The following is a 25,518-nucleotide window of genomic DNA, read 5'->3' as shown; positions in this document are numbered from 1 at the left end:
TTGAATTTAAGTCCAACAATGGCTTAATTGCTTTTATTTGCACAGCTAATCCATCCAATTTGGTGCTTTTCCTAGAAAAAAAAAGAAAAATATTTGTCTTAAAGGTACATTGGTGTCTGTTCTTTTATTGTACTAGAAAACCACTGTATTAGTTATTCTCTGCTACATAACAAATTACCCAAAATATGGTGGCTTAAAAGCAATCACTTATTATCATGGATTTGTAGGTCAGAAATCTGGTCATTGCTTAGCTGGGCTCTCAGCATCAGTTTCACATAAGGTGGTGGGCAAAGTGTCATCCATGGCTGCAGTCTCATCTAAAGGTTTGGTAGAAGAAAGGTTCAATTTCAAACTCAGAAACATGGTTATTGGAAGGATTTATTTTCTTATGGGCTGTTAGACTGAGAGCCTCAGTTCCTTGCTGGTTGCTGTCTGTAGGCTTCCCTCAGCTCCTTGCCACATGGTCTCTCCAAGTTTCTCTTCTTCACAATACTTTAGCTTTCTTCATCAGAGTGGGTGACTGGGTGAGCAAGAGAGAATGTGAACAAGAGAGAAGGAAGTAAAAGCAAGACAGAAATCCTGGCCTTTTACTACCCAATCGTGGATGGGGCAACACATCACTTCCATCATATACTATTGCTGAGAAGCAATATTCATCTCACAAGCACAGGGATGGGATTAGACAAAGGATGTCAATACCAAGATGCAGAGATTGTTGAAGGCCATCTCAAAGGGTGCTAACCACAGTGACCGAAGATTTAAAACTATACACTTTCTGATTTTATCAATAAAGTTTTAAAATATTAGAAATAGAGAAATTCCAAGTGATTACTGCCGTAAAGACACCTGACATTACCTGTCTTTACCTGTAACTGCCTCCTTACATTCTACTCCTATTCAGAACAAAACTCTGAGGGGCAAGGACAGTGAAAGGGGTGGGACAGTCAACATCCCTTCCAAAGCCAACATTCAGAATGTTTTGTATTATTTCTGGTGTACTAGATATTATAGCTGCACTGGAGTTGTTGGTTGACTGCATTTTAAGTAGTTGATGATTTTAGAAACTACAGAGGGACAAGATGAAAGGTAAAATAGGATGGGGTTAAAAGAATATAGGATGATTTTTGTGTGTGCCCATTTTGAATGTGACAGGAATTCTCCCCACCAATCTTCACTGCTCTTTTCTAGTACATGGCAATTGCTATAGTTAAAATTAATAATGAACAAAACTTTTCTCTGTGATGACTATGACTTATAACTATTTAGCATGTCCTCTTATGGAATGCTTTCTTTTCTTCCATTCAGCCTCTTCAGTGAATTATTGATAATATTCAGAAGGCAAAAGAGGAGTACTAAGAAAAAGAGTGTGTCTGTTGCTCTGTCTTCTCTCAGGATGGTGTGTATCCAAGGACTGCTGATTATACTTTCTCTGTTTATGCCACTTTAGTCTTTGACTTAACCCTCAAAGAAAATTCTTCCTATCCTTCTTCAAATGAAATAATTTTTTCAACAGTTCTTGAAGAGCAGAATATGAACTTGAGTGAAGAAAATACAAACAGCAAGACTTTATTTCTAAGAAAATTTAATTCTCGGGTACTTCTCATTCACTGGCCTAAAGAAGGGAGAATTTTTAGAAGCAGGAAGAGCAGGCTGTTTTGGTTTCCTAATGGAACTGAGCTGGAGAGGGCTTCCCTGTGTCTTTAGAAATTCCCATCCAGTGCAGAGCTGTAGTAGAGTCAGAGCTGTAATGATATTTTTAGTTTTCCCTCTTCTAAAAAATTTAGGCTAGAATGACACTGCAGCTTCCTCAAGAACAGAAACACAAATGTTGAGGTAGGAACTTGCCCTTGCCTGGGGTGGGTACCAGCAGAGAAAGAAGAAGAGATTAAATTTATATTCAAATTGTTCAAGCATTCACGGTTAAAGAGTTGAACGTGCAGTGAAAATAATAAAAATCCCAAAGGCTATGGGATGCTATAAAAAACAGAAAAATCTGGGGTATGGATTCCAGCTCTGTGATACTAGGCAAGTTATTAAATTTTCTGTCTTCATTTACTCATCCGTACAATGTTATAATATCACACAGGATTGTTTTACATTTAGAATGGGATGAGGTGTGTAAAGCTCAATAACTCATGATCATTGCTATTGTTGACTTGTTATTAAGTAAGAGAACATGTAATATCCTCAGGTTTACTACTTCTGTATGAAGATTATTGATTCTACATTTTATGTACGTTTAACTAAATCCTTTATTCATTCATCCTCTCAAAATGTACATTTTACTAGATAACTGGCACTGTTCTGTCAGGGTTTCTCAGCAGCAGCATTACCGACATTTCAGATAAGTTAAGTATTTGTTGTGTAGTGATATCTTGTGCATCATATTTTGTTGATAAACAACCTGGGCCTCTCTACCCACTAGATGCCAATAGCTAGCACAACTTCCCCTGCTCTGCCTCAGTTGTGCATTTAAAAATCTCTCTGGACATTGCCAGATGTCCCCAGAGGAAAAAATTGTTCTCCACTGAGAATCAGTGTTCCAGATACTAGGGACAGAAAGACAAGTTAAGATGCCTGCAGACGTCCAGAGGGCTAGGGAAAGGGGTGAGATAAAGACCCACAACTGGCAATAAAAATAGGTAATGAAAACCAGGACGAGTTGAAATCACTATTTGAGAAGGTGTAAGTTAAAAAAAAATACACCAATTAACAATGGATCCCTAAAGAATACCGCCAATGTAAGACTGCTTGTGTTCCTCTCCAATCCATTATCCCTCTCTTCAGTGGTAATTAAGCTTGAAGATACACGGCCTTATGACCAAGTTTAGGTACTGGTATACAAGGGGAGGTGATGTGTGCAACTGCTGGGTCATTTCTAATTTAGAGATAAGCTGATTAGCTTTGGAGAACACTTGAGCCTCTCACTGGCTGGAATACAGACAAAGCACCGTGTGCCTGCTTCAGAGAAACAGATGAGAATGATTAGAGATGCCTCAATAACAATATGAAAAAGCCTGGGTCCAAAATCTTATGTGAATGGAAAACATATTTTATTTAATGTTTTGTGTCTGAATTTTGGCACCTCAACTAATATACAATATCAGGTAGAAAACTGATTTTTATGCAAGAGTTAGAGACTCAAAAATGTGAAGAGATCCAGAAAAGTGTGATGCCATGGAAGTTAGAGAGCCTCAGGCAACAGTACCGTGGGGACAAGTCTGGTTAGATGGGAGGTGGAAAAGTAACTTGGCAAATGTTGATTCACTGATATTTTTAATGATGGCAAATTCAGAAGAATGTGAAAGCAGAAGTAAAACTGCAATGTAGTGAGTCAAATGGAGATGTGCAATTGGACAGGGTTAATATAGGTAACACTTTTCCAAAGTTTGAAAGAGAAGAGGATGAACTAAATACGAATTATTTGGGAGAGGATAATGGATTCAAGGAAGGGTTATTTTTCAACTTTTAAATTTGAGATAATTATAGATTCATAGGAATGTACAAAGAAATGTGCAAAAGATCCCAGACACTTTTCACCAAGACTCCCCAAACATTAACATTTTGTATAACTGTAGTACAATATCAAAACCAGAGAAAATAATTTAGTATAATCCATGCATTTTATTCACATTTCATCCTTTATACATTCACATAGGTGTGTGTATGCATATGTGTGGCTCCATGAAATTTTATTAGATGCGTACTCTTGTGTAACCACCACCACAATCACAATACAATGTAAAAAAATAGAACTGCATCATAAGAGATGAAAAAACCAGGAAAAGAGATGAAATCACTATTTGAGCATGTGTAACTTAAAAAATATATATATACTAATTAATCAACAGTACCGTAGAGGCAAGTCTGTTTAGAGTTTCTCTTGCTATCCCTTTATATTCATATCCATCCCTTCTTCATCCCCAAACCTTTGCTATCACTAATTTGCTGTGAATACCTATAACTAGGTTATTTCATGAATTTTTTATAGATGGAATTTGATATATATGTATATATAATAAGCTGTTTTTGCCTCTACCAGGTTTTGGTATCAGTTTGATGTTGGTCTCATAAAATGAGTGAGGGAGTATTCCCTCTTTTTGTATTGTTTGGAATAGTTACAGAAGGAATGGTACCAGCTCCTCTTTGTATGTCTGGTAGAATTCAGCTGTGAACCCATCTGGACCTGGATGTTTTTTGATTGGTAGGCTATTAATTGCTGCCTCAACTTCAGACCTTGTTATTGGTCTATTCAGGGATTCAATTTCTTCATGCTTTAGTCTTGGAAGGGCTTAAGTGTCCAGGAATTTATCCATTTCTTCTAGATTTACTGGTTTATGTTCATAGAGTTGTTTGTAGTAATATCTGATGGTAGTTTGTATTTCTATGGACTCGGTGGTGATATCCCCTTTATCACTTTTTATGACATTTATTTGATTCTTCTCTCTTTTCTTTATTATTGGTCTGGCTAGCTGTCTATCAATTTTGTTGATCTTAAAAAAAAAACAGCTCCTTGATTTAATTATTTTTAAAGTGTTTTTTGTGTCTCTATCTCCTTCAGTTCTGCTCTCATCTTAGTTATTTCTTGTCTTCTGTTAGCTTTTGAATTAGTTTGATCTTGCTCCTCTAGTTCTTCTAATTTGGACCATGGAGTGTCGATTTTAGATCTTTCCTCACTTCTCATGTGGGTGGTTCATGCTATAAATTTCCTCTAGACACTGCTTTAAATGTTTCCCAGAGATTCTGGTATATTATGTCTTCATTCTCATTGGTTTTGAAGAACATCTTTATTTCTGCCTTCATTCTATTATTTTTCCAGTAGTCATTAAGGAGTTGGTTGTTCAGTTTCCATGTAGTCATGTGGTTTTGAGTAGTTTCTTAATTCTGAGTTCTAATTTGATTTTCCTGTGGTCTGAGAGACTGGCTGTTATGATTTCCATTCTTTTGCATTTGCTGAGGAGTGATTTACTTCCAATTATATGGTCAATTTTAGAGTAAGTGTAATGTGGTGGTGAGAAGAATGTATATTCTGTGGCTTTTAAGTGGAGAGTTCTGTAGATGTCTATTATGTCTGCTTGGTCCAGATCTGAGTTCTAGTCCTGGATATCCTTTTTAATTTTTTGATTCATTGATCTGTCTAATATTGAAAGTAGAGAATTAAAGTCTCTCACTATTATTGTGTAAGAGTCTAAGTCTCTCTATAGGTCGTTAAGAACTTGCTTTATGTATCTGGGTGCTCCTGTATTAGGTATGTATATATTTAGGATAGTTAGCTCTTCTTGTTACATTGATCACTGTACCATTGCATAGTACCTTTCTTTGTCTCTTTTGATCTTTGTTGGTTCGATGTCCATTTTATCAGAGACTATGATTGCAACCCCTGCTTTTTTTTCTCTCTGTTTGCTTGATAAATCTTCCTCCACCCCTTTATTTGAATCTATGTGTGTCTTTGCACGTGAGATGTGTCTCCTGAATACAGCACACTGATGGGTCTTGACTTCTTATCCAATTTGCCAGTCCATTTCTTTTGATTAGGGCATTTAGCCCATTTACATTTAAGGTTAATATTGTTATGTGTGGATTTGATCTTGCCATTTTTATACTAGTTGGTTGTTTTGCCTGTTAGTTGACACAGTTACTTCATTTTGTCAATGGTCTTTACCATTTGGTAGGTTTTTGCAGTGGTTGGTACTGGTTATTCCTTTCCATGTTTAGTGCTTCCTTCTGGAGCTCTTGTAAGGCAGGCCTGGTAGTGATGAAATATCTCAGGAATTGCTTGTATGTAAAGGATTTTCTTTCTCCTTCACTTCTGAAGTTTACTTTGGCTGGATATGAAATTCTTGGTTGAAACTCTTTTCTTTAAGAATGTTGAATATTGGCCCCCATTCTCTTCTGGCTTGCAGGGTTTCTGCAGAGAGATCTGCTGCTAGTCTGATGGGCTTCCCTTTGTGGGTAATCTGACCTTTCTCTCTGGTTGCCCTTAACATTTTTTCCTTAATTTCAACCTTGGTGAACCTGAAGATTTTGTGTCTTGGGGTTGCTCTTCTCGAGGAATATCTTTGGGTGTTCTCTGTATTTACTGAATTTGAATGTTGTCATGTCTTGCTAGGTTGGGGAAGTTCTCCTGGATATTATCCTGAAGTATGTTTTCCAACTTAGTTCCATCTCCCCATCACTTTCAGGTACACCAATCAAAAATACATTCAATCTTTCCACATAGTCCCATATTTCTCTGAGCCTTTTTCATTCCTTTTAATTCTCTTTTCTCTAATCTTGTCTTCATGCTTTATTTCATTAAGTTGATCTTCAATTTCTGATATCCTTTCTTCTCTTGATCAATTCAGCTACTGATACTTGTATATGTTTCTCAAAGTTCCTGTGCTATATTTTTCTCTCTAAACTGGTTATTCTAGTTAGCAATTCCTGTAACCTTTTATCAAGGTTCTTAGCTTCCTTGAATTGGGTTAGAACAAGTTTGTTTAGCTCAGAGGAGTTTGTTATTACCCACTTTCTGAAGCCCACTTCTGTCAATTCATCAAACTCATTCTTTATTCAGTTTTGTTCCTTTGCTAGTGAGGAGTTATGATCCTTTGGAGGAGAAGAGGCATTCTGGCTTTTGGGATTTTCAGCCTTTTTGGTCTGGTTATTCCTAATCTTTATGGATTTATCTACCTTTGGTCTTTGATGTTGGTGACCTTTGGATGGAGTTTTTGCATGGGCATCCTTTTTGTTGATGTTGATGCTGTTGCTTTCTGTTTGATAGTTTTCCTTCTAAGAGTCAGGCCCCTTCTGCAGGTCTGCTGGAGTTTGCTAGAGACACACTCCAGACCCTGTTTGCCTGGGTATTACCAGAAGAGGCTGCAGAACAGCAAAGTTTGCTGCTTGCTCCTTCCTCTGGAAGCTTTGTCCTAGAGGAGCACCCACCAGGTGCCAGCTGGAGCTCTCATGTATGAGATCTTTGTTGACCCCTGCTGGGAAGCATTTCCCACTCAGGGGAAATGGGGGTGAGGGACCCACTTGAGGAGGCAGTCTGTCCCTTAGCAGAGCTCGAGTGCTGTGCTGGGAGATCTGCTGCTCCCTTCAGAGCTGGCAAGCAGGAATGTTAAGACTGCTGAAGCAGTGTCCACAGCTGCCCTTCCCTACAGGTGCTCTGTTCCAGGGAGATGGGAGTTTTATCTATAAGCCCCTGACTAGGGCTGCTGCCTTTCTTTCAGATATGCCCTAACTAGAGAGGAGGAATTCAGAGTTGCGGTCTGGTCACAGTGTCTTTGTCACACTGCAGTGGGTTCTGTCTGTTTCATGTATTTTGAAACATCTTTTTGAAGGATTAACTACTTTATTATTATAAAATGTTCCTTTTCTTCTTAAGAAACATTTTTTGCTTTAAAGTAAAATATGTCTGATATTAGTATCATTGCAGAAAAAGCTGGTCCCCCCCACAATGGAATCTTTCCCTATTCGGTGTCACAAAGCCAATACATGAAACAGAAGTGGGTGTCAAGCACTGTAGGCTTTATTTGATGGCCATGGAATTGAGAAGCCAGAGCATGACTCACAAACCAACTTCTCCACTAGTGAGGGGTGAAAGGGTTAAAATACAGTGTTTCTCTAATGAAAGGACTGAACATTAAAAACGAAGGGAACAATATTCATTTCTTTTCTGAAAATAGGTTGTGAACTTCCTGGAACCAGAGTATGCCTTCCTTTTTGTCCTTTGACTGCTTCTTCTGGCTGTTGTCCTGGTGATTGTCAACTGTCATGTTGCCAGTGGGAGTGTCATTCAGCATGGAAATGGGACTATAATGAACCAGATGCCTTTTGAGGTTCTTTGGTGGCAATCTTGGTTCTAAATAGTCTCAGTTGATCTAGTTACAAAGGAAACGTTTTTACAGCAGGCATACTGTTCCTTAAAGATAAGCAGAGTTAGGACGGGGTTGAAATTCAGCAATGTCATGTAGGCATTATACTGGGTAACAGTACAGAAACCAGTATTCTTATGGTTTCTGTTTACAAGATGTATCTATTTCCATTCTTTTACTTCTAAGCTATTTGTGTCTTAATCAAACTCATGTCTCTTATACATAGCATATAGTTGAATCTTGTTTTCATTGTTGTTACTTTAATCCAGGCTGACAATTTGTTTCCTTTGTTATCCCAGTATATATGGGATTACAGCATCCACTTAATAGAGTCAGTTCTTCTTTTTCTTTCTGTCTTTCTCAACCCAAATGTACTGAACTGATCGTTTTGTATCTTTTCCTCCATTAAATCACATTTAATACTATTATTGATATAATAGATGTTATGAGATGAATTGTGTCCCTCAAAAATTAATTTGTGAAAGTCCTAAGAGCAATATTTCAGAATTTGACTTTATTGAGAGTTAAGGCATTTAAAGAGATAAGTATGCCTGTATATTTAATTTACATAATTTATCAGTGAGTTATTCATTCATCCAAGAAGTGGCATTTAATGAACTTTGCTTGCTGGCCTCTAAAAATGTACCACTAATGCACTCAGCACTGTAGACCTAATAATTATCCTTGAATTATCACTTCAGTCGTGACTTCAAATTGCATAACCGAGAACAGATGTATCCCCCTCAGACCCCAACAATGTGAATTCCTCTAGAATATCAAATACTATAGTCAGTTTGGATCGACAATTTAATTATTTGTGTAACTCACTAGGTTCATGTAACATATATTGTGGATGAAATCTTAATCTTTATCTTGTCACAGCAAGACCACCACATGTTCATAAGTCTGACATACATAAAATGTGAGTGGGGTTTTAAAAAGTGGATGGGCCAGGGCAACCTCTGGAGTGTGACAATCATTCCCACCTCAACCACCCAGGCATGGGCTGTAGAAAGAGCAAATGCAGAAGACAGAACAATGGAGAAAAATACACTTGTTTTTATTGTTCAGGACTCTAGAGACTGGGACAGGTGAAGGTACTGAAGATCAGAGATGCAAACTCAGTAGGGAGGAGTTAGCCTGAACTGAGTTGGAGAAATCGTCTTGTTTAATTTTTGACTCCATAGTAATTGCAGGACTACCAGTTCTAGACGTCCATTTTTTAGATGTTTCTAGTTTTTGAACTTGCAAACAAAGGAGAACTTCTTCTCACAAGATTCATCCTTCCATTTCTTGAATCCTACAGTACAATTAGAAGAGTCAGGATGAGAAGATCAGAAGGAGGGCATCCCCTTTTTGACCTAGGTCTCAGAACAAGAAACAAGAGGAAACATTCCCTTATTTTCTGGATGAAAATACTCCTTTTCTCTATCCCAGTCCCCATGTTCAACCACACAGATAAGTGGGATGGAAATGGCAACAAGGGGTTAGATTCTCTGCCTCTTACCTGAGCATGAAGTCAGGCTTGCACAGTAGCCAGCATTAGCACTGCTTGGGGCTCCAGTTTCCCAGGATTTGTAGGAGACCAGGGACCCACTGCTCCAGTGCCAGCGGCGGTTCTAGATGGGGAAGGGCCAGAAAAGGGACTGTGGTCATTGAAAAATCGATAGAACAACCAAGCCTCTTTGCACACTCAGAAACAAGCCAAACTATAGGGGAAAGAATGAACATCATTGTCACTATGAATATCATATCATTTCATTTGCTTCTGCTCAAAGTTTTTTTTCCTCTGGAATGTCCAAATTCCTCCTCCTCTTCCAGCAAACAGTAAGTATCCAGAGTTTGATACACAGACTCATAAAAGTCCCTTACAGAGAGTAGTTCCTGACTTTTTTCCTGAAGCTCAGAACTCTCATATCCAACATAAAATTGGCTGTACAGTAATTGTTGATATATTATTTACTTTAACAATATAGTTCCAAATAGCAATAGATTCTCCTCCACTACTCTTTCTCAGTGTAGTTTACGGAGGGATCTCTTCCAAAACAGACAATAGCAAAGTAGGGGAAAAGTTGTATATAAAAATGCATTTCTAGAAGTAGACAGAATGAGTTTGTGCATGAATTCCCACAAGCCCAGAAAATTCAACCTTCAACTCATGTCTCTAACTACCTACACTGAACCTCACAACTCACACATTATAGGATCTATAAAGAGATTCCTTTTATTTAAACAAACAAACAAAAAAGATAAAAGTTGATGCTCGAGGTGCCAGACCTTAAATGTCCCTCTTACCTCTCAAAATTGTTTATAAGGAGATAGAGGAGACTGCAGACTGACCTTTTTGGGGTCATGAAGGCCAATCCAGACACTGCTGTCATCAGTGCTACTCTCCTTAATCAGTGAGGCCACGAAGGCACCCTCAGCCTCGGTGAGCACAGACACCAGGTTGCCTGAATGCATATTCTGGCAGTAGAGCTGTTGGAGAGGAAAATGGAGCACTCAGTGGAGGAGGAAGGTATGGATATACTGAGACCTCCCAGAGGATGTAACAGAAAAGGAAATCACAGAAATGTCCCTGATGATGCTGTCACTGACCACCAGCATCTTTGTGCTGGAAATGTGTCAAATGATGGGATAAAGTAGATTGGGGAAGTTTTGGACAAGTGGTGGAATAGTGAAGGGATCTGTTTTGTCTCATTGTAGCCACTGAACACACTGGAGAGAGGCAGTTGCCTCTACCTTCATGAGCCTCCCTTCCCACACTGCTCTCCTCACTCACATCTGCATCAACCCAGGTCTCAAGGTCTTCATTAAAATAGTAGCAGTAGGATCCATAGGCATTGGTGCCTTCTGGGCAGCTGATTCGGGCTTTAGGCAACTCTGTCTGGGCCTCCTGGCCTGGGGAGAAAAAGTGCCAATTCAGAAAGACTCTCAGTGCAAGGAAAGGCTGGAAGGTGAATTAAGAGCTCCTGAAGTTCATTTATAAGAATATACTAATACAGTGTATATTGGGGTGACTGCTCATTTCTGCCCTCCTGCATCTTATCTCTTTTCGCTCTGGTTTCCTTTGCTCAAGACAAGAGCACACAATACATAGGTTGAAGAAATATGTCCTTGTTTTCTTTTTTATTTCTGAGGCTCAGTCTTCTGCCTTTTAAGACTCAGGCTTTCACCTCTCTCAAGTTTCTCTTGGTTTCCCTGCATGCAATATTTACCTTAGCTCTCCATCCTGTCAATATCTATATAAAAACATCCCCCAAACTGCCATCACAGATATATTCAATCAGATGAACTCAACCACAATTTTCACCTATAAGGGATCCTATCAAATTCTGTCTCAGACACATGAATGAAATGAGGATGTTTTTGAATGGGATGAGATCAGCGATAATGATTACTGGACAACAAAAAACAACCCCTGATGTTGACTCTGCTATTTTTCAAGTGAACCCATATGCATGAAGATGGATGAAAGACTTCAGGGATAGTGTGAGAGATGTGAGGGAAAATCTCACCTTGGCTCAGAGACAGGAACATCAGGCAGGAGATCAGCACGAAGCATGTGTTGGTCTGAGCCATGCTGAGCAGCAGTGAATCTCTTGCTTAAGGAGCAAATCAGCAATCTCTATAAGAGAATACAGAGAAGAGGGTTTGAAGAAGAAAGCAGAGCACTTATTATCTTTCTAACATCCTCTCCTCTCTGAATTCCTGAGAGCTGGAAGGTCCTCTGAGATAGCTACAGTCACAGATACTTCTCTTTTGGTTTGGGGATTATACAGGCCAAATTACCCAATATCAGCTTTGGTATTGCTTAAGCTTCATTACTACTGGGATACCGAAAATCACCCTGTATCTACCTCAAAATGAAAACAGAAAATCTCATGTTAGACATGTCCTTCTCCTCTAATGACTCCTTACCTATTGGTAAGCGTCTTGTCTACTTGAGGTGGCTTGTCAGGCCAGGCAGTGTAGGAGATTTATATCAGATCTGAGAGAGAACCCCAACATATTAACTGTGGGTGGAGCAAGGGGTAAGGGTCAGAAGGCCTACAGAGGGCACTGATAGTAAGAGATTCTGGCATCAGGAATAGCTTATTCCTGGCACACATTAGGAGTAGTCACAAGTGACATCAGCTTACCATAAACAGGTTGGCAAACTGTCCATGTTGATGTCAGGCTTTGTTTGCCCTTCCTCCATAGCATCCAGGTGTCCAGTTCCCATGGCCTTTAGCAGTCTTAGAAAGAGCAAAAGAGTACATTTCTTTGTGCTGTGTAAATATGGGATCCTTTTTTTTTTTTTTGGTGTTAGACATGGGTAGGGGTAGGGAAAGAGTCAACTGAGTCCAAATGATTAAGCCCAATTAGCTTGTGGCTTTAAGTCATTTCTCCATTCCTTTTGAGGCTCAGGAAACTCTCACAACCTACTTCAGAAGGAAAGGTGTATTAGTCCATTTTCACACTGCTATAAAGATACTACCAGAGACTGGGTAACTTAAAAAGAAAAGAGATTTAATTGACTCACAGATTTTCCTGAGGTTTGGGAGGTCTCAGGTTACTTACAGTCATGGAGGTGAAAGGGAAGCAAAGCATGTCTTACATGGCAGCAGGCAAGCAAGAGAGAGTGAATGGGGAAGAGCCCCTTGTAAAACTATCAGATCTTGTGAGAATGCACTCACTAGCATGAGAACAGCTTGGGGGAAACTACCCCCATGATCCAATAGCCTCCCACTAGGTTCCTTCCACCACACATGGGGATTATAAGGATTATAATTTGAAATGAGATTTGGGTGGGGATACAGAGCCACACCATATCACAAGAGTTAGTAGTTACATAAATTTAAACCAGCATTTCCAGCAGGGTTTGAGCATGAGTAACTAGCATGATACCAGTGTTCTCAAAGTCCAAGCAGGTAGGAACTGCAGGGAGCTGATACCTAAGTAAGTTCAAAGTAGTGGAATATAAAGTTGTTGGTTTGAAGTCAACTCTCTGTTGTTGTGAAGTTACAGCAAGTGATATAGAATTAAATGCTTACTGAAATTCTGATTAAATATCCATTCAGATTCAGGGAATAAGAGCAAATCTGGAATTAAAAATTCAGTTGAAAAACTAAGCAAAATGTTCACAGAAATAGAGATGGTTATATCAATTGGGACAAATGGCTAAATATATTTTGAAATACTAACAGCAGTTAAATCAAATAAGCTTAAACAGGAACTCATTTCAAATGCATAGTGTTGAATTTACAAAGTCAATTGCAAAAATTTAAACTAGTACAGGGAGGGGAGCACTACACACTGGGGTCTGTTGGGGGGAAATGGGGGAGGGGCGGGGGGTGGGGAGGTGGGAAGAGATAGCATGGGGAGAAATGACAGATACAGGTGAGGGGACGGAAGGCAGCAAAGCACACTGCCATGTGTGTACCTATGCAACAATCTTGCATGTTCATCACATGTACCCCAAAACCTAAAATGCAATAAAAAAAAAGAAAAAAAAATTTAAACTAGTAATATTAAATATGCTTTTTAAAAGGCTAATTATTTATATTGATAATCTATTCACATGTAGTTTCAAGTAAAATAAATCCGTAATAAAATGCTATACGAAAAAGTTTCATACTGTTTTTCTGGAGATTATATAATTTTTTTCTTTACAATAATCATTTTAAACACAGATGACAGAGGTCAATATTGTTTAATGGGTTCAAAAGTGTTCATCAAATTATTACAATTTATTTCAGCATTTTCTAAAAATAATGTTTTCTTAAAAGCTTATAACCAGAGAAAGATGTGATTTTTTTTTCTGTAAATAAGAATTTCAATAATATTATGCAGAGATACAAAGGGATGACGAAGAGAGAAGTCTAGTATGTCTGTTACCACAAGTATATCTTGCCAAAATGAAACAAGTAATTATTATTATTATCATTATTGTTGAGATAGAATCTCTCTTTGTCACTGAAGCTAAAGTGCAGTGTCTCAATCATGGCTCACTTCAGTCTTGAGCCCCTGGGCTCAAGCATTCTCCCACTTCAGCCTCCTGAGTAGGTGGGAGTATAGGCTCACACCTCCATGTCAGGCTAATTTTTGTATTTTCAGTAGAAACATGGTTTTACTATGTTGCCCATGCTGGTCTCAAACTCCTGGGTTCAAGCAATCCTCCTGCCTCAGACTCCCAAAGTGTTGGGATTACAGGGAGGAGCCACTGTGTTGGGCCAACATTTTACAAGTAACACAAAAAAAATTATTTGCTGTATTTTTTAAATGAGAGATTTTCTTTGCATCAAGAAGACTTCAATAGACAATGACTTTTCAGGTACAAAAGATCTAATACTTTGAAATACATAATAAAATACATTATGGCTAGCCTGACATAAAAGCCTTCTAAAACAAATAACAATTTACACAACTCTCTCATAAAATGTTTATTGCCCCCAATAGCTATTTGCCCATTTAGGTAACTAACCCTCATTGTTCACATATGTGATTGGCCATATTCCACACCCAGGTAGTAAAATTGAGGACATTTACTGGCAACCACTTTGGTTCCAAAGTGACGCCTTTGTCAAGGAAGCCATATTTATCTCCCTGTCCTCAGGATTCTGGAGGTCTTGTCCTCTGAACTTGTTTTACAAGGTTCTAAAAAGTTCATTTTAGCCCTTTCCTGTCTATTTCCTCTGTTACTCTTCACAGAGGTAGAAAGGGGTAAACTGGACATCTAGTGTTAGTATGTCCTAAGGGGGGGCAATTTCTTGATAAGCCTCAATAAGACTTAGAAAGTTTCAAAACTGTGGCTTCTTTTTGATGCTATTGGCCATCTGCTATCAACTGTTGCCTGTTTTCCACCTTTTAACAGATTATTATTACGGAGAGAGAATCTCTCTCTTGTTAAATCTCTTGGCAGGCATGTGAATGATAGCCTATCTGCAGACTTTAGCCTGGAAAGGAAAGGAGCTGAAGAAGTACCTGATGCACCAAGAACTTTCCATGGTCTGCTGTGTCATGCAGATGTAAAGAAACCTCCTTTCAAATTAGCCTCTTCTGCTTCATAGGAAAGCTTCAGTTTATTTAACACGAACTGTCATCACGTGCTCTTTATGCCAGGCACTATTAAACCTATCTAGCTCTCTGAGGTCTAATTGCAATATATAACCACCCATTGATCATAGCTATGGCCAGAGACCCCGTAAGAAGACTTCAAAAAGCATACAATTAAAGATATTAAGCACCCAGTCCTTACTCTACAAGTTAAATTTTCCTTTACGCATGCTATCATCATAGCTCTGTGTGTGTGTGTGTGTGTGTGTGTGTGTGTGTGTCAGGAAATGGGAGTTGTTCTTTATAGCCCTCATGGCCTAATTGTCACTTAAAGGTCTCATCTCTTAACACTGTTACAGTGGGAATTAAATTTCAACATGAAATTTAATTTTGAAGGGACAAACATTCAAATTATAGCATCTTGCCTCTGGCACCCCTAAAACTCATGTACTTCTCACATATAAAGTACTTTCATTTTAACCCAATAGTTCCCAGTATTATCTCATTCTAGCATAATCTTAAAAGTCTATGGTCAAGATTCTCATCTAAATATCATCAAAATTCGATATATGTAAGAGTCAGGTTATGATTCATTCTGAAGAAGATTCCCCTCCAGCTGTGAAATCAAACAAATTACATGTTTCTTAAATATATGGTGGAACAAGCATAGGATAGACAATTCCCTAACAAAAGACAGGAACAGAAAATAAAAAGAGTTAACAGGTTCAACTAAATACAAATCCTTACCAAAAAAAAATATTAAATCCTGAGGTTTGAGAATTTTCTGTTTTGGCTCCAAATCCCACCATCTGCACAGACTAGGGCAGAGTTTGGGCCCCCATGACTTTTCTGGGAGCAAGAGATGTTGCAGCTCTCATAGGCTGGAATATTATGGCCAAAGCTCGCTGAAGCTGTGTTTTAAACTAGTACTGGGAAATGCAGGAATTTTTGATTTTTAGTTTTAATTGGAGGAAGAATTTTGCCAAGCAATTGATTTAACCAAAAAAGAGAATGTATTGAAGGAAAATAGAGAACAGATATTTTATTTTCTCTTTTCTGCTTATATTTAGCATGCCTGTTTTAGCTAATCTCTAGGGTGTAAAATTTTTCAAACCTCCTTTTTCACAGAAGTTCTTCCCTCCTGCTTATATTTAGCTATTTGCCCAGCAACCCACCCACTAATGTTTCATTAAGAATTATGCTGGTGGGTAATCTCTGTGGTAGCCTTCCCCCTGTGTCAATTCTCCCTGTGAACCCTGAGGCTCCTTGATGGATCCTTTGAAATCTAGCTCTTACAATAAGCAATCGTGGAGAATTAACACTCTATGGACACCATCAAAACTTATACCCTGTACTTTCTGGAGTGGTGGACAGAGCCACATTTGAGCCTCTTTAGGCCATTTCTGAGATGGCTTGAAGGAGCTGCTCAAGAATGCAGGAATCAGAGACTCAAGGAAGCCTTCGTGGTGAGCAACAAGGTCCCAAGGGGTCCCAAGGGCTCCCAAGACTCCTCTTTTGATCTAATTCTGTTCTCCAGGCATTGGCATTCTGGGCCTGTGAGGGGAGGGGCACCAACAGTGATCTCCAGTATGTTTCTGTGCTCATCCTCTTAGTGTTTTGATGAAGAGCAGCTGGCTTGCTTCTAGCCATGCTAATCTCCTTATCAAAATTTGGCCACATCATAGGTTTTTCTTTTCTGAATATGCCTTTTCTTTCTTTAAAACATAGCCAGACTAAGAATTTTCCAATTTTTACTTTCTGCTTTGTTTTCAATATACATTTCATATTTAAATTTTTTTCTTTTGTTCTCAAGTTTTACTATTGACAGTTTTAAAAAGTCATGCAGTTACCCTCAGCAATTTGCTACTTAGATATTTCTTCCACCAAATATTGTAACTTGTGGTTCTTAAATTCTGCCTTTCATGCAATAATGGGACACAGAGACAATTCAGCCATGTTTGTTATCACTCAGTAAAAAGGATAAACCTCATGTCATTGTGCAATATCACGCTCTGTATTTCCATATGGAATCTCATCAGAATTACCTCAACCATCCATATCGCTATTATTTTCTTCAAAACCACTTAAGTAATCTCATTGATTGAGGGAAGAGACCCCTCTTTCCTTTGTATCCTGTCTCAGAGGAGGAGTAAGTAAAGGTTGAGACATAGCAGGCATGAGGTCAGTGGTAGGGTCAGCTGGCACCGCTGATCAGGCCCGGAGGTAAAAGATCACCTCCCACCCCTTAATCTCCCACCTTTAATCACATTCCTACTTATAGATCACAGGCATAATAGGGGAAACGCCCTCCATTGTTCTCACTCAATCTTGCTCAAACTCCCATCTGGTCACATACCCCATGCCTACTTCATCAATCATGACGCTGTCACATGTGCTTTCTAGAATTGTAAGCCTTTAAAAGGGCTAGGATTTTCTTTGTCAGGGAGCTTGGTTCTTGAGACACCACTTCCTTCTTTAAATCTGGTGTATAGGAGGTTTTGTCTGTGGCTTATCCTACTACATGATGATTTAGTTTTTGCCTATGGCTCTCCTTTCCTTGATCCCTCACCAGAGTAGCCCTTAGAACTCTGTTAATAGCATTCTAGGCTTTTTCTAGCCTGATCCTTTAAGCTCTTCTGCCCTCTGCCCATTACTGAGTTCCAAATCGACACACATTTTTAGGTGGTTCTGATAGTAACAACCCCACTTCTGGTACAAATTTCTATCTTAGTCCATTTTCTGCAAATAGAACAAAACACTTGAGACTGGATGATTTATAATAAGCAGAAAATTATTTTCTAACAGTTCTGGAGACTTAGAGTTCATTATCAAGATGCTGGCATCTTTCAAGGACCTTCTTGCTATTTCAGGACATGGCAAAGGCTGAAGGACAAAGAAGTAAAAGGGAATTGAATTAGCTATTTTATAATGATATTAATTTCAACTGTGAGAACAGAGTCCTCATGGCTCTATCCCTTCTTAAAGCTCCGTGTAAATATGATTACAATGTTCAATTAAATTTCAACATGAGTTTAGAGAGGACAAACTTAATAATTTTCTCTGATTCTTTTAATATCTCCATTCATCTGAACCCTGGTTAATACTCATATCCTCAATTGGCATAATGGCATTTGTTTAAAGGTTATGTGGTTACCTGTCTTATAGTTTTTTTATAATTTTTTAGCCAGAAGTACATTATGGGTTTAGTTCAGATTTGTGAATTTACTTTGCCTTGGAGGCATGTCATTTACCCTTTGAGGAAAAGGTCCTTTCACTTGAGAGAAAGTTCAGTCTTGGTTCTCAAATTTCACTTCTATTCCTCAATCTCATATGTTACAGCAGTTTATATTTCTGTTAGTTCTGTGGCTTGTGTATTTAAAAAGGACAATAATGTCCACCAGATGTGTTCTCTGAACATAGTTATTGGTTTCACTTTTTATGTTTCATAGTTCAGTGATGCTTTAGTCCTACTGTCAAACTAAAGAGAAAAAATTAGGCAAAATTAATATAAATAGAAAATTTATTTGGGCCAAGTTTGAGGACTATAATCTGAGAGCATAAATTCAAGTTTCCTTGAATACATGCTACAATTAGCAGCAGTTATCAGTGGGTTTTTAAAGGAAAAAAGAAGAGGCAGTTTCTAAGTTCTTTATCAAGAGTTTACATTAATAACAAAGGCTTTTAACAGGTTATACATTGCAGTTTGTGTAAAAAATATCACAAATGTGAAGATAAGAAGTGAGACAGCTAGTCAGGAAGTAAATGCCGTTAAACAGTTGCCCCCAGGCATGGGTGTGAGGGGGCATGACCAAAGTTCCACACTCGTGCCTCTCTGGGCCTGATAAATCTTGCATAACTCACGTAAGTCAGAGCTCTGAACTATTTTTTTCTCTTCTCATTACAAAGGGTAATTTACTTATGCCTTGAAGATCAAAACTGTTGTATTTTTTTCCAAACCAATTTTGGCCTTCCAGCCCATAGGCTTACAGTGGACAGCTGACAATAGTCCTTGCCAGAATAATTCCTCCTAGGAAATAATAATAATTTTAAAAAAGAAGAAGAAGAAGAAATGAAAAGAAAAGAAATCAAACCTTGTCAGCAACCTCTCGGTTATTTAACTGGCTCAAAGACTAGGAAGTAGAGACACCGTGTTCACAAAACTGAGTTTGACTTCATCTTTCTGTGAGGTATGTAAACAGCAGAAGTGGGACAGTGCTCAGGAAACTTGAGAGACTGTAGACACCCGTAGGAGGATATGGCAATTACTCCAGGTTTCCTATAGAGATGACGTTGTGGATGGGAAGCTTTTACAAAATAACTAAGTAAAATAACTGCTGGAGTCTGCAGAAAAAAGAGAGAGCAAAGTGGTGGAAGAAACAGAGAGCTGAGCAGTAGATTGAAGTTACTGCTTTTTCTCACCACTGCTGGATAGCAGTTCAGATACTTAAACTCTCTGAACAACTGTCCTCTTACGAGAGGGACAGTTTAATCACATGTGATCCCATCTACTTATAACCTTCCCTTCTTTCCAGTTGTTTTAGAATTTTACAGCTTTTGCAAGGTGGGCAATAGAACACACAGATAGAGAGTACAGACCCTGGTGTCTGATTCACAGGACCTAAATTCTGGCTGTGCTACTTTCTGTAATTACTGTGTGATCTTGGGCAAGTCACTTCACCTTTTGATGCTTAAGGTATTTATTTATGTTCAATTTAGAGTTGTTTTTAGGTTAACATATTTAACACATGTGAAAATAGTTCTCAGAACATAAAAATTAAAATAGAAATATAATAGAAATATTCTAGACTAGGAAAGTGTATTTGAAGGCATTTTGCAAGTATAGAGAGAAATTACAGTTTAAGCTTTAATCATCACTGCTATGTGCTTAGCAGAAAGTGAGCCGTGTTTTTGCTGAATGCATCATCACCATCATCACTGCCCTCCTCCTCTTTCTTCTCATTGTATCAGGCAACCTTTCATAAGAGGCATTAGAGTTGATTCATTAATTTGAGGCATTAGAGTTTATTTATTAATTCGGGGAAATGAGATAGCAGGTGCACTCCCCAAAACCCTTGAGCTTCTTCCATTGAAGTTTCTCTTTCCACAGGCTCCTTTCGGGACATGCCTGGTCAGGAGAGGAGCTTTCATGGTAAATATCGTTAGCATGCCATGAACTCTGTCCCTCCCTTTCCCCACTGCCCCAAGCAGGATGCTCCACATCTTGTCCTGATAGAGAGTACAGACCCTGCCTCCCTTGCCCCACAGATGCTCCTGCTCCAGGCTTAAACACTCACTGCCCCTCCTCCCAAAGCTCCTCCCCTCACACCCATTGTCACTATTCCTGGAAGGTCTCTGCTTCTTCCTGGGCTGCTCAGGGCCTTGGGAACTGGGCACCTGGTTACTGCTGTGGAAGGACAAAGCTTGCCTTTGACTTGCAGAGTTTACCAAGCTGTTATGAGAAAGGACCTCATGGATGACCATTCCTGGGTTTGCCAGGAAGAGGCCCCGCCTCAAATGCTGAACTTGTGTCAATGTCCTTTACAATGCCTGTGAACTTCTCTCCTTGCCCTCAGCTTGGAATTTAAATTCAATGCTTATTTTACAGAGGAGGGATCTAAAGGAAAATAGCTTCTCTTTTTGCATTTGAGGAGTTTACAACTTTTCTGAGACTCCGTAGTCCTACTAAATAAAGTAAATATGTGTAAGCTTGTTAAGGTGTGGGTTTCTAACTCTTTAGGGATGCAAGACTTTAAGAGATCATGGATGGTTTTCTGTAAGGGTTTAGTCTTTTCTTAGTGTTTTTGTGGCTTCTCTTTCCATGGAAAAGTGCTGAGACATGAGGAAAGGAGAAAAAAGACCCTGACTTGCTTTCTAACCTTCTAAGATTCCAACAAAACTTCAAATTTTCTGACCCTTTTGTTGGGTGACTTCTGGTGAAGTTTGCTCTTATCTGTGCTAAAGATGGTGAAGAACAGCTCCCTGTGTGCCAAACACACATACAGGCATGATTGTCATGCTAGAATATATAAAGGTCCAATTAAATTGTGAGTTAAGGATCAGGTGCTTGGTATCTTACATTTATTAACCTTTGAAGTTCTTCTGTTGGGGCTTGTGGTATGACTATGATTACTAAGTGATTATTTACTTATTTATTTTCATTTTCTGGTACATAGTAGGTACATATATTTATGAGTTACATGAGATATTTTATTGCAAGCATTTAATGCCTAATAATCACATCAGGGTATGCTTTCTTCATTATTTTAAAACATTTAATTAAATTATCTTTTACTATAGTCATCCTGTTGTGCTAACAAATAAGATGTCTTATTCTTTCTAATTTAGTTATTTGGTGAAATCAATCAAAACTGGATGACTGAATGTGGAGAGAGCTGGATGGATTGAATGTGCAGATAAATCAAGGGAATTCAGAAAGATAGTTGAGATAACTAAATGACCTTAAAGCAAAACTTAACGCTGAAGTTTGGATTTTGCTTCAGTACCTAGTAGCTGTTTCATATTAAGTAAATTACTTAAGCCAAATCTCATCTGTAGTTTCTTCATATCTTAAATATGGCTGCAAATAGCACCTATATTTTCAGAATGTCATGGGATTAAGTGAGTTCTTATTTGTAAAACATTTAGAATAGTACATGGCATAAAGAAAATTCAGTGAAATAATAAATAAACTAGAGCTTGTGTTAAATAAACTAGAGCTTTCTCGTGAAGCACAGGAAGCCAAGTTGTAAGAAGGATTTCTTACATTGCAGAGCACAAGCAGACCATGGAAGTCCTCAGCGAACCTGATACTACTTCAGCGAATTTCCTCTTAGGTCTAATGTTTGCAGTATTCACATGCCTGCCAAGGATCAAAAACAGAGGGAGATTATCTCTCCATCATAAGTGTAAAATCTTTACCTCAAGGGTGGGAAAGCAGGGAAAATCTATGAGGAAGTGGCCAAAAACACCAAAAATCAGCCATAGCTTTGAAACTTCCTAAGCCTTATTAAGGCATATCAAGAGATTGCCCCACTTGAGGCTACATTAACACTAGATATGCAGGGTAATGATTTCCATCTATGACAAGACTTTCAAAGTGCATTTGGTAGAAAAGACTTAAATGGGCCCAGAGCAGTGACTCACTCTTCCAATCCTAGCACTTTGGGAGGCGGAGGCCGGTGGATCATAAGGTCTGGAGTTTGAGACCAGCCTGGTCAGCATGGTGAAACCCTGTCACTACTAAAAATACAAAAATTAGCCAGGCAAGGTGGCATGCGCATTTAATCCAAGCTTCCTGGGTGGCTGAGGCAGGAGAACTGCTTGAACTCAGGAGGCAGAGGTTGCAGTGAACCAAGATTGCGCCACTGCACTTCAGCCAGAGCAAGACTCCATCTCAAAAAAAAAAAAGACTTAAATGAGCTTATGGGAATGTCATAAAACTCAGTCAGAACAAAGAACCTGGGCTTACTGAGGAAAATAAGATAAGCATTGAAGGAACAGGAACCACAGCTTCCTTGAAAAAGGCATCACTTTGGAACCAAAGTGGCTGCCAGTAAATGTCCTAAATTTTTTTTGGTCTTGGATGTGGAATTTGGCCGGTCATATATGCAAGAAATAAAGGTAACTATCTCAACAGGTATAGAGCTATTTAGGGCAATAAAGGTTTTTATGAGAGTACACTCTCAATTATTATTTGTTTTATATCTCTCTTTTATATCACACTAGCAGTAATATATTTGGATAGGCATTATAAAGTATCAGATCTTTTATACCTGGAAAGTCATTGCTTGTCTGGAGTGTCCTTGAAATGTAGATGAACTCTTTTGTATTTTGTTTATTTGTTTGTTTGTTTGTTTGTTTGTTTTGAGGCGGAGTTTCGCTCTTGTTACCCAGGCTGGAGTGCAATGGCACGATCTCGGCTCACCGCAACCTCCGCCCCCTGGGTTCAGGCAATTCTCCTGCCTCAGCCTCCTGAGTAGCTGGGATTATAGCCACGTGCCACCATGCCCAGCTAATTTTTTGTATTTTTTTAGTAGAGACGGGGTTTCACCATGTTGACCAGGATGGTCTCAATCTCTTGACCTCATGATCCACCCGCCTCGGCCTCCCAAAGTGCTGGGATTACAGGCTTGAGCCACCCCGCCCAGCCCGAACTCTTATATTTTTAAGCAATGTCACAAAATGTTTTACTTGTTTTAATTTTTGTTTAATTAATTGTGTCTTTGCTTTTTACCATATCAACCTATGATGGTACCAAATATACTGAATTTCTGCCTACTGTATCCTTTCCTGACTCTATAGAGTATTACTTAACCTCTTATTTATAGAAACAAGAAAGACATCTTTCCCTGGTAATAAGCTTTTTAGAAAGCATAATTCATTTTAGTAAATGCAGAAATTAAATGGACTAATTTAACAATTATGTATAAAGCTATCATTTGGAATAAACAGTATTAATGTTTGTCATCTTTGTTTAAAACGTTTAGCTTTTATAAAACAAAGGAAAGATTTAAAAACTCACTCTAAATTATGCAAATAAATAAATGGTTATATGCATTCTTGAATTTCAGATTTTTATTCTTTAAACTACATGGGAATTGACCAATAAATATCATACAATATTAATCTCTATCTTTTTTAAACATCTATGCATTGTATTAAATAGTTTATAAATTCCTGGAACTGACATTTTTGTCTTTGACATTATGTTTTTGAAATAGCCATGTTGATAATTATCTAGGTTATTTGCTTTAATGTGTTTAGTAACTTATAATACATTATTTATTTATTTATTTACGCCAATTGATACATCTGTCTGTGAACATTCGGGTTAGTTTTTATTTCCTAATATTCCATTCTGAATTGGTTTTTTTGATGATTTCACTAAATACTCAGATGATTCTGCTAAATGCTTAATTTCATCACATCATCTGTGACTTCACTCTAAGAAACTGTTAATTTAATATCAAAGTCTTCAATGAAGCCTAACCTCATATCCAGCTACTTTGAGCTTTCTTAAGCATTAGCTCACAGTACAGTTCCCACCTGCTTAGCTACTTACACTAAAACCTGGCTGGACATACTGGTTTACATATATGTAACTCTGAAGGCTTGCCATCTGAAGTAGGTCATGTGAGGTTCCTGAACTTGAAAGGAAACAGAGGAATGGCAGGGCGCGGTGCCTCATGCCTGTAATTCCAGCACTTTGGGAGGTGAAGTCGGGCAGATTGCTTGAGGTCAGGAGTTTGAGACCAGCCTGGCCAACATGGTGAAACCCCGTCTCTACAAAAAATACAAAAAATTAGTTTGGCATGGTGGCATGCACCTGTAATCCCAGCTACTCAAGAGGCTCAGGGAGGAGAATCACTTGAACCTGGGAGGCAGAGATTGCAGTGAGCTGAGATGACACCACTGTCCTCCAGCCTGGGTGACAGAGTGAGACACTGTATCAAAAAAGAAAAAAAGAAAGAAAGAAAAAAGGAAAACAAGAGAAGAGAAAAGAAAAGGAAAAGAAAAGAAATAGGCTGGGCGCGGTGGCTCAAGCCTGTAATCCCAGCACTTTGGGAGGCGGATGGGGGTGGATCACGAGGTCAAGAGATTGAGACCATCCTGGTCAACATGGTGAAACCCCGTCTCCACTAAAGGTTCAAAAATTAGCTGGGCATGGTGGTGCATGCCTGTAATCCCAGCTACTCCGGAGGCTGAGGCAGGAGAATTGCCTGAACCCAGGAGGCGGAGGTTGTGGTGAGCCGAGATCGTGCCATTGCACTCCAGCCTGGGTAACAAGAGCGAAACTCCGCCTCAAAAAAAAAAAAAAAAATAGAGGAACAAACTGAACAACCAGCAAATTATGCTTAATCATGTGGATTCAGCCAGTTCTTCTCCACTGCTACCTGTGCATAATATCAAAGAAGGGACTCCATATTTACAGAGAGGATAAGGAAATCTACTCCTCTGCTCTTTCTAGAACTGCTAAAGGTCATAGGAACTGGGCACCTGGTAGCTGCTGAGGAAGGGCAAGCCTGACTTGCATTTGGACAGTTTGCCAATCTGTTTGTGGTAAGTTTATGTCATTTGTAATCACTCCCAGTGTGTTCCAGGAAGAAACTATTTCTGTTGCCAGAATCTCTCCATCTCAGTGCCCTAAGTAGACCCTCTGATCCTCAATCCTCGCCTCACCTCTTGCTTAATTTATACAGCTCTTTTCTTAGATCTTGAAATAAACTTCTGACCAGTGCCTGGTCCAACAAGCCACTTCAGACCCAGCAAACAGGTAAGTGGGTATTATAGGAGGAGGGCAACTCTAACATGGGTTCCTCCTCTTTCATCTTGGGGAACTTTCAGGATAATTTTCTAACCAAACGGTCTCAGCAGTAATGAAGCCTAAGCAGGAGACAAATCTGCTTCTGGGTTATAGGAGCTGTATAATCTCCAAACTATACAGAGAAATTCTGAGGGTGTGGATATCTCAGGTGGCCTTGCTGCCATCAGGAATTCAGAGAGAGGAAGCCATAAGCAAGGTAACTATGTGCTGCTCTTCACTGCGCAAACTCTCTTCCCTGTGTTCTCCTATAGAGATTTCTGATTTGCCCCTTAAGCAAGAGATTCACTGCTGCTCAGC

The 25,518-nt window shown here is 38.9% G+C and overlaps 1 protein-coding gene across 1 annotated transcript; it reads right to left on the bottom strand.

The window, feature by feature from the left end:
• Positions 1-8,895: 8,895 nt before the first annotated feature.
• REG1B (regenerating family member 1 beta) lies at positions 8,896-11,815 on the bottom strand. The gene is made up of 6 exons (XM_003922553.4): positions 11,781-11,815; positions 11,378-11,487; positions 10,642-10,760; positions 10,200-10,337; positions 9,367-9,478; positions 8,896-9,159 (listed from the first exon to the last, which is right to left on the bottom strand). The coding sequence occupies exons 2-6, from the start codon at positions 11,439-11,441 to the stop codon at positions 9,092-9,094; spliced, it is 501 nt and encodes a 166-aa protein (XP_003922602.1). The 5' UTR covers positions 11,442-11,487; positions 11,781-11,815; the 3' UTR covers positions 8,896-9,091.
• Positions 11,816-25,518: the final 13,703 nt, after the last annotated feature.

Source organism: Saimiri boliviensis, chromosome 1 (assembly GCF_048565385.1).
Source record: "Saimiri boliviensis isolate mSaiBol1 chromosome 1, mSaiBol1.pri, whole genome shotgun sequence".
NCBI lineage: Eukaryota > Metazoa > Chordata > Mammalia > Primates > Cebidae > Saimiri > Saimiri boliviensis.
Note: the sequence above shows the minus strand (reverse complement) of the source record. Positions and strands in the feature narration are given on the sequence as shown.

Excerpts from the sequence above, each read along its gene's own strand:
- REG1B (XM_003922553.4), bottom strand. The coding sequence starts at position 11,441 with ATGGCTCAGACCAACACATGCTTCGTGCTGATCTCCTGCCTGATGTTC. Across the intron at positions 9,479-10,199 it reads GCCTTCATGACCCCAAAAAG|AACCGCCGCTGGCACTGGAG; the intron begins GTCAGTCTGCAG and ends TTCCCCATCTAG. Across the intron at positions 9,160-9,366 it reads AAGCCTGACTTCATGCTCAG|GATTCAAGAAATGGAAGGAT; the intron begins GTAAGAGGCAGA and ends ATTGTACTGTAG.